The sequence below is a fragment of the Pinus tabuliformis genome, chromosome 7 (assembly GCF_031772625.1).
Source record: "Pinus tabuliformis cultivar Carrire ecotype Pingquan chromosome 7, CPIR1, whole genome shotgun sequence".
Classification (NCBI taxonomy): domain Eukaryota; kingdom Viridiplantae; phylum Streptophyta; class Pinopsida; order Pinales; family Pinaceae; genus Pinus; species Pinus tabuliformis.
Window position 1 is genome coordinate 770,562,383 of NC_142293.1, and position 18,579 is coordinate 770,580,961.

Sequence of the window (18,579 nt, forward strand, 5' to 3'; positions counted from 1 at the left end):
TCCAAACCTATTGAGCAAGTAGTAGAAGATTCAGATTCACCACCACCATTGACATAGAACGGGTGCATCACAGTAATTTGTTAGATTATCTTTCCAAAATATATTAAGTGGAAGAAATTCAACATGCACTTATAGCAACGGAACCATGCATGCCCTTGTATTATTATGTCATATTATCTTTTGATCCTCAATTTTATGAAGAGGATAAAAGAAATCCCAACTTGGAAGCAACAATGAATGAGGAATACAATTTGTTCATTTTGAACCACAAATTGGATTTGGTTCTATTTCTAGCAAGTCCAAAGCTTGATCATTGTGAATGGATCTAAGAACGAGAATACTAGAAAATTATTGGGAATTAGGATATACCAAGGGAGGTGGGGGCATGAATCAATATTTTACAAATTGTACACTCCTTTAACAAATCATTCAATCTAATAAAATTGGCAAATAGCAAGACCTTATTCACATGACAAATGTACATAGTGATTTTACTTGGAAACGAATCCTAGAGAAAAACACAAAGCTTATTTTTATTATGATGTAAATCAGAAGCCCCAGCTTTGATTACATCAATGTTTATAAGGACCTACTCACAAGAGGGACTAACCCCTTCAGATCTACACGCACCACTTGTACCACTTGCTCTCATACCATTTGTACTACGCACCACTTGTACCACTTTCTCTCATACCATTTGTATTACTGGTATAAAAATTTAATTTGGTACCACTTGTATCACTTGTATGATACCCAATAGAAATATTGGGAGTGAGAAAACAATTGTTATCTTGGTGTTCTTCTAAAGTAATTAGTGTAGGGAATACAATGGCCATATGAGCGAGAACAATATGCTTCCATTAATATGGAATCATTGTGCACAACTGCCTCTATGACTGTACAAAATTTAGTTTAAAATTTATTCCAAAAGATATCTTTTACAATTTTTATATCTCTATATATACCACTTTTATCAATGGGGAAAAACTTTCTAATAAGCCCTCTTCACATTAATTGGACTCATACAACTCCGTAAAACTTATTTAATAATGATGAATTGCATTGCATTACAAGAATGATATTTTATCCACCTTGAAGAGCAAAGGTGTTAGAACCCAAACAAAGATTCACACATATCTTCTATTAGGAAATTTTGCACTCACTAACCTCCAATGGAATAATAATTGAAGGAACATTTAAAAAAGAACAAAGAAGACATAGTTATACACCAAACAAAAGTCACACTATATTTTATTAATTAATCAATAGTTACATATATCAAAATAGATCACTGATCATAATTACTAAAAATAGCTAACCTAAAAGCTCACAACAATTAACAATGTGTAACACACACGTAATACACATGGAACTATTACTTCCAAGCCCTTCCCTTAATGTTTACATGTCAAATATTAAAATCACAAATTACAATAGCAATATTGATCTTTGTTTTGTTGATCTTCATTAACACCTACACCCACAGTGGAGCCTCACATACTACCCTCTCTCTCCGCCAAAACTTCAAGCATATCACTTGACTAATTTAACAGCTTGTGACCATCATTGACATACTTGTACGACCAAAGGCTCTTGACTACAAAGAAAAATAATTTGTTATTGAATCACTGTATGGACTTACTTCTATCTATCAAAATGCATTGAATTGCAATTTTCATAGTTATATAATTAAATAGTTTGGGTAGTGTGTATATTGAGAAGTCAATCATACAACTTGACAATTTTTAACATACACAAAAAGATAATTACAATTTTGATAGTTATATAGTTAAATGGTTTTGGTATTTTGTATATTGAGAAGTCAATCATACAACTTGACTATTTTTAACATACACACAAAGATAAATGATAATTGTTAATCTTGAAGCATTTAAAAAACAATTTGACCACCCACATATAATGGAATATAAACATAACCAAATTAGTGATATGTTTTATTGGAACAAAATAACATAACCACTAACTCAAACTATGTTACTTTATTCAATAATAACTTTCAGTTCATCATTACACACTTCAATAATAATAATGACATATTGCAACATAGGAAAACTGGAACCCACACCACAAAGTTTTACGAGGATTTCATACAACTTCATATACATACACGAGATCCCACTCAAAATGTAAGATCTCAACCCTTCAAAATAATAACGATGATGTTCCCTATTTAGCTCTGGATATCACATCTGATCTGGTATGGGTTCAACAATTCCACTAATGGATTCGTCACTAGTGGCAACTTGACTATATCCACATCAAATCACAATAAGGCAATGATTGCTTCTTCAATTAAATAGTAGAACAACACACATGCACACAAAAATATAAACACATGAAAAATACACAATCACCTTCCTGCACTATCTCATATATAATGATTTAAACTTGTAGAATTTGCATAATTATAGCCTCTCATGGTGGAACTAACTCTGATACCAATTTGGAAAAACTACCAAAGACAAACATAAAAAACTACCAAAAACAAACATAGTTACACACCAGAGACCAATCACACTATACTTTATTGGTTTATTGATAAAAGCATAGTTACATAAATAAAAGTAGATGACAGAGTAAATCCAATAAAAACTCTCAACCATTAACAACCAACTCGTAATACACACCTATGTTACACACATCTATAACATAGATGTAAAAATTATTTCACAACAAATTATGTTGTTGAACATCATTTCTTATTACTGCACTTTAATTTCCATTCCATTCTCCTCGTTGCTTAATACTACACTTTAATTTCCATTCCATTCACGTTTAATGTCCATTCCATAGTATAAGCTTTTGCCTGCCCATAAAATCCCTTTTCCACTTCGCTCATTTAAAAACATATCCCTTTTCAACTTGGCTCATTTGATCAACGCGGCCTTGTTCCTTTTCCACTTGGCTCATTTGATAAACGTCCTGTAGCTTTGCCTCTTTTTCTGGAGGAGGAGACGATGTAGCACTGTCGTTGTTCGTATTCTTCCAGTCTTTGTAAATAACATACAGAATCAACTGCAATGCTCCGAGGAAACTTCCAGACCCATTTGGTACCTGTGGATCCATAAAACCATTGAAAAATTTAACACCTCCATCTCATAAATATAGCGCTAACCCAAATTCGGGTTTTATAAGGATTTTAGGTTGCAACGGTAAAGATTGCAGGTAAAGGCATATAATAGAGAACTGAACGTGTAATGCTTAAAAATATTTACTTTATTCTTTGTTACTTGTAGATTTTAAAGGATAATACACTGAATTAAAAGTATTATATCTACAGCTTTGATTTCGATCATGCTATGCAGTCATGTTTAATGATGTTCTCGGACAAGTAATTTGAATACTTACCTATTTTATTTTGTTATACAATTTTTACTTCTGTAAAAGATCTTTATGATGAAGGTTATTCAATCATGAAACAGATTTTTTTTTATCTAAGTTACCCAAAAGGTGAATGTTTATAATTGTCGTGCAAATATATTTATCATCTATGGTAAGTATTGTTAAACGTACATAAACGAATGGATCGTTTCCCAAGAGGCCGAATATGAACCAGGAGGTGCCGCATAGGAATACAAAGAGAGACAGGAAGAACGGCATATACTTTACGCTCTTCGTCTTAATCACCAACCTCTGCACATCATCGAAATCGCGCTTCAGGTCACTTCACATATCATAATAAGGCATAAATGTAAATTGTTGAAAAAAACCGCATTCTCTTGACCGTTATGCTGACTTAAACAATGCTCACTGAAAATTGGTTTTGCTAAAGAGGAAGTAGAGAGATTTACCATTACTGACAGAGGAGACCCGTACATGCAGATGGAGAAGATGGCGCAAACGAAGCCGCAAAATAACCTCCTAATTTTTCCGTGCATTGCCAAGAGCGATACCAGGACAACCATTGCAAAAAAACTGAGAACAGCTACCAGAAGGCCAAATATCTTCCCCTGTTTCATCCACCGTCATTCAAATGGGCATCACCCTGCTCAGAAACAAATTTATTAATCAATACTATACTTACCCTGTATTTCTTGTCGCGAATATAGCAGATGAACACAACTGCGTAGAAGAATTCTATGACGGCCCCAGTTCCGTTAACCGTGCTCACTAGAAGGTTATTGGATGATACAAACGGCATGCCATACCATGCAGAAAGCAAGCAATTCAAAAGCGTGGAAACATACGGAAATCCAGAGAACTGTTCTGTCGATTTGTTTTTAATAATCTTCCAGAAAGTAATTCTGCAAAGTACCAATAGGATCATAAACAATTACGAATTATATATGCATCAATATGTTTCCTCATTAAATGACTACATAAGTTGGGAAAACTCACAAAGGAACTAAGAAGAGTATCAGGGCAGTGATGTTGCCTGTCATGAAAGAACAAATGAAACATTAAGAAACCGGAAACAAGCTTCTTGCATCCAAGAAATTAAAGTGGGTAGAGCGTGTATACGCACCAGAGAACAACGATCATATCATCCTCATCCACCTTATCTTCTCCATGTAACGACGGTAGAACATCAACAAAATCAGATTGATCATTGGTTTCCCTAGCCTGCTCTACATGACGGTGCTCTTCGATGATATTGCTAATGAAAGCTCTCACAAACGGCACCAGGCGGGCACAACGAGCATATTGATTCGAACCTGCATCCAAAGATGCTGCCCATGATATTGTTCAGCGCATCCGCGGTATCAGGGGACGTTTAGATGAAAGAGCATGCATCAAAACAATTATATGATAAAAAGGCGGGACAACTGATTTCAGAACAGGGCGGGACAGCAAATTTAAAATTCAAATGACAGGAAGCGCGACTAATATGCAGGCGTGGATGTGAAGTACGGTACAGTCACCGATCTGTCAGAGACCGTAGTAGTCATTTCAATTCAGTTTAGTGGGGAAGCGCGAGGGCGGATCGGGCAGCCGGAGAGGGATGCATGCCATGCCGGAGAGGGATGCGGGCCATGATGCATGGTCGAGGATGAATGACGTCAACCACGCTGTCTGCGGCTGTCAGAGGGGTACCTCCATAGCATTAACTTTGCTATGGAGGTGGAAATAGGATCTGCCGTGTACATACTATGGATGGCCAAGCTGTTTCTGGGCAACACTGGTATCCGTGCCTGCAGTATTGTGGTGGTTTGGTCGATTAAAGCTGCATACAATCACTGACAGCAACAATTCGGCCGCAATAGCTGACGGATAATCGACTTAGATGTGTACAACCTATGGATGGCCAAGCTGGGTCTGGGCAACACTGGTATCCGTGCCAACCTGAGCTGAAGCTGGCGGGTCATTTCAGAAACCACTACGGGTTACAATGGTCTACCACATACCGCCGCGTACCACAGGCTCTATACCGATGGAAAAATGTCGTTACAGTCCTTTAAGGTTTAAGGTTGTAATGTAAATATGCATATTGTTCCCTTTTCTCATAGTTGGAATGTAAATAATTTTGTTGTCATCTTCTAATAACAATATTAACGTATTATTTTACAACATTAACACTAATGCTTTATGATATTTTATAGCGTTTAGCCAAGTATATAAGGTATTTATGACTAAATAAGAGTCAGAAAATCTAAAAAGATGGGGGGCGTATTACTTGGAGTGGAATATATGTGAAGTGGAATATATGTACATTTTAAAGCTATTGGTAAAACATAACACCATCGACACACATGTAATTTTCTATTTCTATCGTGGTTTCCCAGTACACAACATCAGAGTCGGTTGTTTGAATGTGAGTAAGATGGGAGCAGGGATGGAATTTGACGGGCATTTTGCCCGTCATAAGCTTTTTTAAACGTATTTGACAGCTGGAATTTGTCCATGCCCGTTTTGACTGACGTCCCTAGAAGAGTTAAAAACGTTTTTTTGACGTTTCGAATTTTTTCCGAAACGTTCTTATACCAAGGTATAGTTCTGTTTCCTTATATATGGCTATTTCTTATCATCCTCACGTCACCTCACATCCTAGGTATAGTTTCTGTTATCTCACAGCCTGCAGGGCCGTCACTGTTTCCTTCCTTTTGCGTGAAACTCTTGGCAATTGTGGAAATTTCAAGAGGGCGGAGGCTGTCAAATTAGCATGTGGGAGCAGCCAATGGCAATAGCCATTTTTTCTCAGTCAGAGATTTAGTTTTTTTTGTAGAGAATGGGCAATTTCCTTTTAGCCGAAGATTTTTTCTCTGGGAAAATTTGGAATCTTTCTCTGGATATTTTGGAGATCTGTGCATGCCACTGCATGGTCTCCTTGTCTTTTACCCAACGAATGTGGCTCGTGGGCTTGTTTTCTTTGTACAATCGAGTTCATGATTCACAGTGCACACTCTCTCTCAACGCATTGCCGATTCAAACTTACGCTTGTCGCCCAGCTCAAGATTGGCTCCAGCCTCCAAGGAAACTGCGAGGAAATTACAAATTGTGCTTCAAAGTTCAGGTTAGTGATTGATTTTTTATTCTTCAAATAGTGTGGGTCTACCGTCTGATTGTTGTTAGCTTTTAATTTTTTATTTCATAAATTTCACAAGAGTCTACCATCTGATTGTTGCTAGCTTTTAATTTTTTATTAGCATTTTAAGGTACTGTAGTTGTTCACGATTCCCAATGGATTATTGTATTTTACAATCATTTTTTTTTCAAATCTTGCTCTAAAAATAATATATTATACTGTTGTATAGGAGACGACTAGATAACAGCAAAGTTTTAGAAATTGGTACGAGAGAAACCCACTGTGATTCTGAAAAATAGGAACTTGTTCAAAAAACAACACGGATTTGTTTCAGCAAATTTACATAAACTGTTCTTGAAAAAACATGCTATCATTTAACAGTTTTCCACAAAAAAAAATACTTTCAGTAAACAGTTCTTAAAAAAAAACACAATTTCTCCATGCAAACATTCCCATGCTGCCATTTAATTGCTTTCAAAATTTATGCATGTACTGGAGAATTTATTGTGCCCAAAACTACCGTAAAAAAAGAACAACCGAAATTTGACTTTGAAAACTATGTGTATGACACTCATTTCATTTTACTCCCACCATCATACCAATGTCGATGCGACATCCCACCATCATACCAATGTCGATGCGACATCCAAGTAGAGGAAACAGATAGCCCATACATCAGCCAAACGAAACTATCATTAAATATAAATTATTAAATAATCTAGACACTGAAAAACTATTTAGATATTTTCTATATTATTGATCAGATCATGTATTGAATTAAAAATATTTCGAGATTATTAAATCTTGACTATTCATAATTTAAAAATATGAAATTCTTTAAACCCGACTATTCATAATTTAAAAATATGAAATTCTTTAAACCCAAGTCAATATAGACGAAGCCTTCTGCGTAATTATCAATTTAAAAAACAAATAAAAATACATCAATGATTAAATCACCTTCGGAAACGGTGTTTTGGACAATCTGAAATTGTAAGTTCCATGCATGAATGAAAAAAGAAAAATCCGAAGACGGGCCGCAGTCGATGTTGTGTTTGGAACTGAGGGAGTTGAGTGGCATCCTGGATTTGAAAATGAACAAAGCATGTCTTAGTCCAGGATTAAACATCCAATTTTGTATCAAACATTATATTAGATAATGTCATAAATTACCTCTGAATTTGCATGGAACTTAGTCTTATTAGGCATCTAAATATTCATGTAGGATAATGTAAATTGTTGGATTTAAATGATAATTTAAATATATGAAATGGATAACCATCAAGCGTTTTTCCTTGGACTGATTATATAATTTAAATGAGAAAATTTCAAATGTTCAACACTTTTTATTGAAACCTCCACAATTGAGTTTTTTCAAATTTTGGTTTTTTTTCTTAGGATAAATATATGAAAATTTTCAACATAATTATTTATTGAATGGTAATTTTTTAATCAAAACTTTATTAGTGAAGGGTTAATTTATTATGAGAACATCACTCTTGAAGGGCAAAATTTTTAATATAACTTTTCTTGACGGGAAGCATAAGGACCCAAAACGTCAAAAAAAAATTATATGACAGGTAAAGAGAAATCCAAATTCCAACCCTAGATGGGAGACCTCCATGAACACTAGCAGACCACCCCCTGCCCAAATAAACCGAAGAATACGTGTTTAATGATCTCCGCGGGGCCGTTGTTTCATGTGTGTTTACATTATTTGGATTTTGACAAGATTGAAATTTTTTAAGAATTGGATTCGATGAGATTGCAATTTATTTTTCCATGGGTGGTTGTATAAAAAAAACATGTATAACCATGTCAATTTCGCATGTTTCAAAGGCAAAGGCAATGGTATATAGATTATTCTACATAGAAACCTGACTGTAAGGGTTAAAGTAATTTTTATTTAACTAATTTATTTTTATTTTAAATATAAAAGAATAATTTAAAATAAAATTTATATATATAGGTACAGGGTTTTTAAATTTTAAATTTAGTTATTAATAATTATTAGAGAATAATTTTTTTAGATTGAGAACATATAAGTTTTTTAGGGCTAAGGTTTGGAATCTTCCACTGTATGTCATGTTATCAATCCAAAAAAGCTATTCTCTAAACATTATGGATCACAAAAGTCTACATTTAGAAAAAAAAATATATTAATAATTATTATATGGATGGTAAGAATTTAATATTTAAGGATCTTTTTTAGTGCTAGTAAGAGATAGAGCATTGGAATTTATCTTACATATACTTAAATATTTTTTTGTCTCTTCAATATATATATATATATATATATAGATAGATAGATAGATAGATAAGTGTCAAATTTGATTTCCATTCTACTTTATTTATGGTATTGAACTCTATTGCTTATTGTTATTTTATGATATTTTTCTAATTACATGTTTTTTTAAATGTATATATGTCTTTATTTGTAAACTCGTCACTTCATATTCATTAAAAAACAAGATTACATATCAATCAGTTTTATATGATTCATCTAGAACTTGGCATTCCATATAACATAGGGAGACTGAGAAAAAAATTGCTTCTCAAACTAAAAGGAAAGAAAACCATTGAGACCCAATTGAAAAATAATGAAAAGAATAGTACATTTGCAAGGTAACATTAACACCATATTTCTCCATAAATCGAGCATGAGAGAGGAATGAACCACTCATGCTTAAGACGCCACAAGTGCGTATAGAGTTGAAGGAGAAGAACACACAGATAATGCTTCTCACTACAACCATATATCTTAGCTTTGCGTGCCATAAACACTGAGATTGAATGGCCATCAAGATTTGTGCGCTATAAAATTGAGACTAAATGGACATCAACATGTGCAGATATCCAAAGGATCCATTACCAAAGAAACCACCAAGAAGACCAAAAAACAAGACCCAGCTTGACAAAATAGATTTCATAAATGGCGTGTGCATAATAATGTAAATATGAGGCCATTGTCACATATAAGGACGAAAATTTTGAACGCCTCAACCTTACAATTTTTCCTATGAAACCTTCACGCGTCTAGTAATCATGATTGAACAAAAGGAAACAATGTTGGAGATACCTTACAATTAAGGATATAACTCCAATTTCTCCATGATAGTGCAACCCCAAAACACGCATCTATAACCTTCAAATTGAGATTATGAACCAAGCTAAGTTGAAACTGCTAGAATGAACTCATACATGGAGATTGATGATCACAATTAAAACAAAAATAAAGAGACAAGTAAAATATAGTACTTATCAGAAGAGATAATTGTCAAATCCATTGAACTGTAATCAAAGGCTTGTACAGGACTTGAAATAAAAACCCATACCCTGCAACTACCCAACGACGTAGAACACACTACCTAGACTCTAATCGATGCACAAACCCAGATTCTACATCCATGGAATGAGAAACAAAACACAATAACCATAGAAGAATCCAAAGGAAGGAGGAAGAGGGTAATTCCTCTCCTCCAATCTCACATTCGACATACTTTGGCCACCCTAGAGCCATTAACAGGAATTTAAAATGATGAGACTCGCATCATGCAAACCTACAACCTTTAGATGGAGATCACGACGCCTCCCCTAAATGGCAACATTTGTGACCCATTCCCCACGATTTCTACTAATTTCTCTCTACATGCGTAAACACCCCCATTGGGGATTAAATGTATATATGTTGAACTTATATATTAATTCTTTTTATAAATAATAATAATAATTTAAAATAAAGTTATAATTTAGTTAATGTTTATGATTCTTTTCAAATCTTGGTAATTGAGATCCATTGCACCAGAATGCAAGGAAGTTAATGGCGATGTTAATCATACCTAAAAAAGTTACAAAGAAACATACTGATATGAAGGTTGTAGGGAAGACCATTTTAAAGAACACAATGGTTGAACTTAAGAGCAAGCTTGCTACTGAGAATAGTAATAAATCCATACAAATTTTCTGAGTGATGATAAGGAGGAAGAGATTGAGGTTGATGAGAAAAACTTGAAGACAATTAAAGGGCTAAGCATTCATGCTAAGCTTCTTGTTGGTTTTAATGATTTTCTTCAAAGGAGAAGTCTCCTAATCAGTTCGTGGAGTACATATAATCTCTCAATCATTCTCCTCAGGATGCAATGACTACATTGTTTGACGGGCTTAAAAAGGTGTTAGCAAATGATTTTCCAAGGAGGTTGCAAAGATAAATATTTGCTTGTCCAAATCTCTTCATAGTGAAGATTCCCAGTTGTTGTTGTTGAATGAAATTAATGCTTTTTGAAAGCATGCCAGTGCAGATGCAATCAAGGAAGTTGCTTTGGTTCTAAAAGTTTTATATGATGATGACATATTAGAAGATGTTATTTTCCAATGGTATGATAACCATACTTTGGGTGCCCAAGGCAATAACTCTTCAATGTGGAAAAATGTTAAGCCATTTGTTCAATGGCTCAGAAGTACCAAGTCTGAATATGAAGAGGATTAGTTAGTGAACTAAATATTCTTGACCATTTTAAGTTGTGTCACCAAAGAGATTAGTGTAGTGTTTCCAAATTACTGAAGATTTTATATCATCAAGCTTTTGGCTACACAACCAAGTTGAATGGAGGTATTTTTTGTAAACAATCAATTTACACCAAGATTTTCCATCTGATATCAATCACCAAAGGATTTTCACCCCAATTGCCTAATTCAATATCTATAACAACATTTATATATATGTGAACATATTATGATGGTTTCATATATATATATATATATATATATATATATATATGCATTGATGATAGTTTGGTGATAAAGAGGGTTCATCCCTTGGAACTTCCTCTTATGTGCATCTTCCTAGCATTTCTACATTGTCTACCTATTGATCACTCTTATCATCAATATCTTTGAAATCTCCATGACTTGATTCCATGGAAGTAGAATTCACCTCTCATTCCACCTCCCCTTCCTTCATGATGACTCCTACTATGTGACATATTCTTTCTTCTATGCTACTCCCTTACAACATTTCCATTCCAACATGTGGTGCAATTACCAGTATTATTTAACAATAATAGTCTAACTTTCTGAAGTCTCACTAGCACAACATGTTGAGGATGGGCCTTGTTAACAAGGTGATCCAGGATCAAACCTCACAAGGTGGTTGTACCATGTACTAGGAGGAGGAGACATGTCAAAAAATTGATTTAGCTTAGGGACGGTGTCGCCAAGGCTGAGTGTGGTACCTAGGTGACTTTGACAACTTAGATGCCCCCGAGTCATGACTCCTGAAACCACAGGTAAAGGCTGTAGGATACAACTTGACAAAATAATAATAATAATAATAATATAATTTTAAAGTTATGGAGATAAATATTAAATTTATGTATGATACTTTCTTGTTTATAGGGTAAGTGACTTATTTTCTTGTATTTGAGAAGCTACAAAACTACATATTCTTCCTTTTCATATATATATATAAACCATCAAATCCATTTATACAGATCTTTTTTGACAATCATATACACCCATACATATCTCTTAACTAATGAAATGAGATCAACACTGTTTAAGAGTTAACCATTTCATATTCAAATCTAAAACATACAAATGATCTAAAAAATTGTTATGTAATTATTATGAGTTTTGGGGTTTTTGGTGAAATTTACTGAAAATATTTTTAGTTAAATTGTGATATTTTGTCGTTTAAAGTGTGCTTTTGACTAGATATAAGATTCCTTACCATGAAAAACATTAAGAGCCGTAAAATTGTGCAAAAGTAACAACTATTGATTCCACTGAATCATTGGGTGAAATTCTAGAAAGTAATTTTACATTTTGAAGTTTTTGGCTGAACGGAATGAAAATATCTTTGACTAAATTTTGATCTTTTATTCTTTAAAATGTTTTTTTATTATATATATGTATTGTCAACCTAAAAGACCTTCAGAGCCTTGTGATTCCAACACATCACTACCTTATTTTTTGAAAATTAGAGTAGTAACTTTTTCTATAAAAACTTCAAAACATATATCACATAGATTATCTCTTTGAAAAAGGTGTTGCCTAATTATTATATGTTTTAGAGTTTTTGACTAGAATTCAGCCAACATATTTATATATATATATTCAACACCTGTAAGGTCCTAGATTATGGAGAGTTAACAACTCAAACTAGAGATTCCAACAATATACAATTTTTTTCGATGTGGTTCATGAACCCTGAACAACTTTGAGTCCTCGAAATATTTATACATGGAAGATCTATCCAAAAAATATATATCAAACTTTAGACTACCTCATCACTTAATAATAATGATAATAGTAATAATTATTATTACTCAATTTTAAAATCAGAATAAAATATATTTATTTAGGTTACAAGTATTATTTAATAATAATGATTTATTTTAAAGCTATAATAATTTGATTAGTTACAAAAGTATATATACTTGTTTTTAAATAATCTTTCATAGATGCATATATATAAATCAACAAATCCATTTTTAATAATTTCCAAAAAAAGACATATTTTTAACCATCAACTCCATTGATTGACTGAAGAGGCTCATTCTCCAACCCAGTATGAGAGAGATGTGGGATGTGTAAATATGTTTTTGTTCAAATTGGAGTTGACATGTGCCCCTTTTAATATATATATATATATATATATATATATATATATATAAAAGCCATCCCATATAACAAAAAACAAAATTGAATATGTTTGTTTAATTTAAAGATTATAAAACATCGATAATTTTTCTAAGTGCTCGTACTAAGGAGAAATGGTAAAAATATTTCCCTCTCACTCTCAACCATAAATAAAATCTTTCAATCTACACATAAACCAACATAATCTTATATCAACTTAGAAAAAGAAATTAGTTAAAAGTTAAAGAAAACTATATATACATTATATAAAGCAATTGAAAAGAAATTTATAGCTAAAACATTTTAAGTAGTTCTCACTATTTTATGCCCAAGTAAATTTTGATCCATTTTATACATTAAAAAATACAACATAGAAAATGAAAAACTAATATATATATATATATATATATATATATGATCAAATTTGTATAGGCATAAAAAAATTATTCAAATTTTCCACTCTAAAAGAAATTTTCACCTCAGTTGATTTGATCCTTCTTGGCTCTTGCTAGATTTGTGGCTAAGATGGATCTATATTGGTTGATCCTAGAGGCTCATTCTACAACCCAGTATGACAGAGATATGTAAGTATGTATATCTTCAACTTGGAGTTGACATGTATCACTTTTAAAATTAAATAAATAAATAATAAAAACCATCATATACAATAAAAAATAAAAATTAATATACATGTTTGGTTTGTTTAATTAAAAGTATTATAAAACATCAATAATATCTCTCAGTGGCCATACTAAGGAGAAGGTAAAAAATTTCACTCTTACTTTCAACCATAAATCAAACATTTCAATGTCCATATAAAACAACATAATCCTATCTTAAGGTAGTTAAAATGTAATTCTACAACCCAATATGACAGAGTTGTGTATGTGTGTTAAGATGTGTCCTTTAAAAAAAAAAACAAATTATTTAAATAATACTAAAAACGTTAGATATAATAAAAAATAAAAATGAATATATATGTTTGGTTTGTTTTAGTAAAAGTATTACAAAACATCAATAATCTCCCTCAATGACCATAATAAGGAGAAGTGGTAAAAATATTTCCCTCTCACGCTGAACCATATAAAACAAGATAATCTTATATCAACTTTATAGAAAACTAATGTAGTTAAAATTTAAAAAAGAAGTATATATACATTATATAAAACAATTGAATTTTTTTTTGATAGTTTAAATATTTTAAGCAATCTCTCTATTTTATGTCCAAGTAAGTTTTGATTCATTTTATACATTTAAAAATTTAACATAAAGAAATAAAAAATACAAGTGATATATATATATATATATATATATATATATATATATATATATATATATATCAAATCTATCTAGGTGTAAACATTTTATTCAAAACTTTCACTATAAAGCAGGTTTTCACCTCAAAAGTTTCAACTCAAAATTTTTAATCCTTCTCAGCTCTTTGTATATTCATGGTTAAGATAGATCTATACTAGTATACATATTTCTTAGCAATCAAGTCCACCCATAAATATCCCATATCTCTTAATTGATCAAATGAGATTAATACTCCTTTTAGAGATAATCATTTCATATGTGAATCTAAAACATATAAATGATCCAAGAAGGGGTTGTCTAATTATTATGAGTTTTGGAGTTCTTGGTTAGAACCTAGTAAAAATAGTTTTTATTGAATTGTTATTTTTTGTTGTTTAGACTACATATTTGACTACATATATGGAGTGGGAATGCTAAAAATCCCCGGGGGCTTTGGATTGTGGAATGTTAACAACTCAAACTTGTGATTCCAAGGAATCATTTGGTCAAATTATAAAAAAAAATGTGCCAAGAAAATATTCAAAAATTATAATAGTTAGACACCATCCAAAACAGAATTGTCTAATTATTATAGGTTTTGAAGTTTTTGGCTAGTCTAATCCAATGAAAATATTTTTGTCTAAATTGTGATATTTTGTTCTTTAAAATATTTTTTTTTTATTGCAAATATGGGTTCATCACCGTAAAAGACCATAGGAGTCCTTGTGATTCCAACAATTCATTACATAAGGTTTTTCAAATTTGACTAAAAAATATGCCTAAAAAAGCCTCAAATCATATAACATCTAGACTACCACACCCAAAAAGGGATTGTCAAATTCTTATATGTTTTGGTATTTTTTCGGTGGAATCCAATGAAATATATATAAATATAAAAGAGAAGTGAAGGAAATTTGTATGGATATTTATCGAAAATTTTATAAAAATTCAAGAATCTTCCTGGTTTCTAATATGCAAACTAAAAAATGTTTGAAGTTATTTTTGTAAAAATAGTTAAATTTGTAATGATTTTATATAGTATATATAAACTTTTAGCTATTTTTAAGGTAAAATAATTTTATGGCTAACATTTTTTTTGAAAAACAGAAATTAGTGAATTTTTGTTTTTTGAAAACCATGATAAATTAGCACGCTTATGAATATTAGCCCCTAAATTTTCCTTGCAAGAAGTGCATAAATGTAGGGAACCTTAGATTATGGAGAGTTAATAACTCAAATTTGTGATTCCAACAATTATATTTTTTTATAGGATCATGTTGTATTTGTTCTAGGTAAACAATAGAGCCTTAGTCTAAAGGTATTAAGAAAATTGAACCCATGTCCTCTCAATAAAAAATGTACTTTAACCATTAGAACTTGATTGATTTAATTGACTCTCAAAACTAATCATATAAAAATTATTATGTATAAATTATATTTAATCCAAATACTATATATCAATTATAAATTATTAATTCTCATGAAAATATATTTATTATAAATAATTTAGTTCGTATAAAATTCAAAGACATTATATAATGCGAATTAGAGATAAGAGAATGGAAGAATTAGGGAGAAAAAAGATTGGTCTTGTAATTAATATAATGGCATTGGATTATATACATATATTATTATTATTGAAATAAGATAAAAATACAATTTAAGATTTAAAAATTACAATAAAATTTTGTAATTATCAAAAAAAAAAATATTTTTAAAAATATATAAATAACTTAAAGCACATAAATTAAAAAATAAACTCCAAAATCATGGTTTCCGTTACGAATACCCATTTTCATATCCCCATATCCCTTAATTGGTCACATATATAAATTTTATTTAATGAATAAGTTAAACATACATCTAAATTATTATGTACCCATTCTGATTTTTAATTCATATAACTTATATATAATATAAATAATTTTGTGTGTATAAAATTCAAACACGTTTATATAGTGTAGACATTTACACGAAATTTTAAGTTCATTCTTCTGGAGATGCTTCAAACAAAAGGTTAGTATTCCACTTTAGGTTAGTATTCCACTTTTCGCTAACATTTTCTGTTGGTGCGTATCTTGTTTTTAGGAATTCAAATCACTCAGTGTCTTCTTCGCTCCTAGGTAGAAAACAACATATAAATCGAGATGGTGTTGACAAAACAACGTTCCATAGGGTTTGCCTTTCAAAGGGAACTATCCTAATTTAATAAATACTATATTTAAATAAAATATCATATAAATAAAATGATTTTAATAATACAATTCCAGTGATTAAAATAAAAAAAATAAAAAAATTATTTTAAGCTATTATTTTATTAATTATAAAAAATATATGATTTATATTTATATATATATAAATAAATAAATAAGAAATTACTGATCATGAAATTCAGATCTACTTTTCTATAAATATTTTAATATTATAATTTAATTATATTATGGATCAATATGATAGTTTACTTATATTAATGTTAAAAAAATAGATCTCTAAGACTTAAAAAACATTCGTGCTAGATTTCAATTAAAATTGATGATAAAAATAGAATAGAAAAAACCGTCTCTTCGTTGTTCGTTAAAGCCCGTGAATCTTGCCTGTTGATGCGGTTAGAGATGCTGCCCTTTGTGGACCACTCTGCTGCTTAATTGCCTTACCTTCCGTTCTGGAGAAGGACAGCAATTAGTGGACCCTATGCCTACATTTCATTTCATGCCATGTCATTTCTCCATCCACGGCTATATAATTGTAACAGCCCCACTCGTCCTTTCACCTCTCATTTCTATTTGTTTGCAAATCTAAGTTATCTCTGAAGTTGCGAGCAACCAAAAATCTGCGAAAACAAACTCAGGGAACCAGTTAACGATGACAATGGCATGGAGAGTTATATTTCTGGTTACATTTACGTTTTTTCTCTGTTCTTCTGGCGCAGGTAAATTTCTCATTGTCAAATTGAATTGTCGAGGCCAATTTTTTTCTCAAATCTGTACAGTAATTCTCATTGTCAAATTGAATTGTTCAGGCTAATGTTTGTCTCAAATCTGTAGAGTAATAATGTTATTATGTTTTGTTAACTAATTTTTACTGAACGAATTAATGGAATCTGATGGATGAACAGAGTCACCTATGCCTTATAAAACAATAAGGGTGGTGAACGACTGCGCATTTCCAGTGTGGCCTGCAACTGTGGGGTCAACTAAAGTTCCTCCAACTCAGATGATGATGAAAGTTGGAGCAGGAGAGTCATATTCATGGAAGGCAGATCCATTCTGGTCGGGATCCGTTTGGGGGAGGACTGGTTGTGTCTTCAATTCGCAAGGGATAGGAACCTGCGATTCCGGTGATTGTGGAGGAAAGCTGCATTGCAGAGGCGAGATTCAAAATATAACGGCAGTCACAAAAGCAGACTTCGAACTTCTGGGTGGAATCGCGAAGCCTGACATTTTTTCAGTTACATTGGAGAAGGGTTACAATCTTCCAATGTCAGTGGTTGCAAGCTATGCCGCCAATAATATCAGTAAAAGCCGTCCCTGCGAGTCCATGGAGTGCAGAGCCAACGCGGATGTGGTGTGTCCGAAAGACTTGCAAATGAAGAAGAAAGGGAGCGTGGTTACTGCGTGCAACGGTCATTTCGATGGATATTTGCCGAGTTCGCCCGCGTTCGGCGAGGCATTTAAGAAGGCGTGTCCTCGTGCATTCCCCTTCCAAAGTAGCACCATATGCCCTCCTTCCACGGCTTCCTACACCCTCATCTTCTGCCCTCGCCGTCCTTCGCCCTGAATATGTAATGCATGCATTTTCTAAGTTTGGCTCCCTTGGGGCGCTTCTCAGGTAATTCAATACTTCCAGTCTAAGTTATGTATTCGAATCCCAGAATAAGAGGTTGCATTACATGGTTATGACTGCAATTAATGTGTGTGTCGGACCAGCCATGGATATGAATTTGCTGCAGCATAATGGAACATCTATATATATTACTTTACATCTCTAATATTTTTTTTTGTCTTTTCTAATATCATGAAGCAGAGCATTTTGTTTTACTATACACATCTTATGTTTTCAGCCTCAAACACCAATCACAAGTGAAAGACGACGATATAGTACAGTGCGCACTTCTTCTTTTTTCACCTTTCTAATTTCTTGGTAGTATTTTTTACCTTTCT

At 32.1% G+C, this 18,579-nt stretch overlaps 2 protein-coding genes and 1 pseudogene across 3 annotated transcripts; 2 read left to right on the forward strand and 1 right to left on the reverse strand.

Moving 5' to 3' along the window:
- Window positions 1-2,523: 2,523 nt before the first annotated feature.
- LOC149249843 (bidirectional sugar transporter SWEET1a-like) lies at window positions 2,524-5,021 on the reverse strand. 2 transcript variants are annotated; one of them, XM_089456334.1, is made up of 6 exons: window positions 4,487-5,021; window positions 4,360-4,396; window positions 4,046-4,265; window positions 3,813-3,971; window positions 3,535-3,654; window positions 2,524-3,075 (listed from the first exon to the last, which is right to left on the reverse strand). In XM_089456334.1, exons 3-6 carry the CDS (start codon window positions 4,160-4,162, stop codon window positions 2,857-2,859), a joined length of 615 nt encoding a protein of 204 aa, XP_089312460.1. In that variant the 5' UTR covers window positions 4,163-4,265; window positions 4,360-4,396; window positions 4,487-5,021; the 3' UTR covers window positions 2,524-2,856. The 2 variants fall into 2 exon arrangements, with proteins under 2 accessions (XP_089312460.1, XP_089312461.1); XM_089456335.1 differs by lacking the exon at window positions 4,360-4,396.
- Window positions 5,022-10,304: 5,283 nt separating this feature from the next.
- Window positions 10,305-10,970, forward strand: LOC149249844 (putative eukaryotic translation initiation factor 5-2; annotated as a pseudogene).
- A 780-nt stretch (window positions 10,971-11,750) lies between these two features.
- On the forward strand, window positions 11,751-18,256 carry LOC149249845 (pathogenesis-related thaumatin-like protein 3.5). The gene is made up of 3 exons (XM_089453497.1): window positions 11,751-11,769; window positions 17,232-17,348; window positions 17,535-18,256. The coding sequence occupies exons 1-3, from the start codon at window positions 11,751-11,753 to the stop codon at window positions 18,194-18,196; spliced, it is 798 nt and encodes a 265-aa protein (XP_089309623.1). The 3' UTR covers window positions 18,197-18,256.
- Window positions 18,257-18,579: the final 323 nt, after the last annotated feature.

Bases quoted from the DNA above. Each gene is read 5' to 3' on its own strand.
- LOC149249843 (XM_089456335.1), bottom strand. From the start codon at position 4,162: ATGCCGTTTGTATCATCCAATAACCTTCTAGTGAGCACGGTTAACGGA. The intron at 3,972-4,045 runs GTAAGTATAGTA...TGGATGAAACAG, and splicing joins TTCGCGACAAGAAATACAGG to GGGAAGATATTTGGCCTTCT. The intron at 3,076-3,534 runs GTACGTTTAACA...ATGGATCCACAG, and splicing joins GAAACGATCCATTCGTTTAT to GTACCAAATGGGTCTGGAAG.
- LOC149249845 (XM_089453497.1), top strand. The intron at 17,349-17,534 runs GTAAATTTCTCA...ATGGATGAACAG, and splicing joins TCTCTGTTCTTCTGGCGCAG to AGTCACCTATGCCTTATAAA.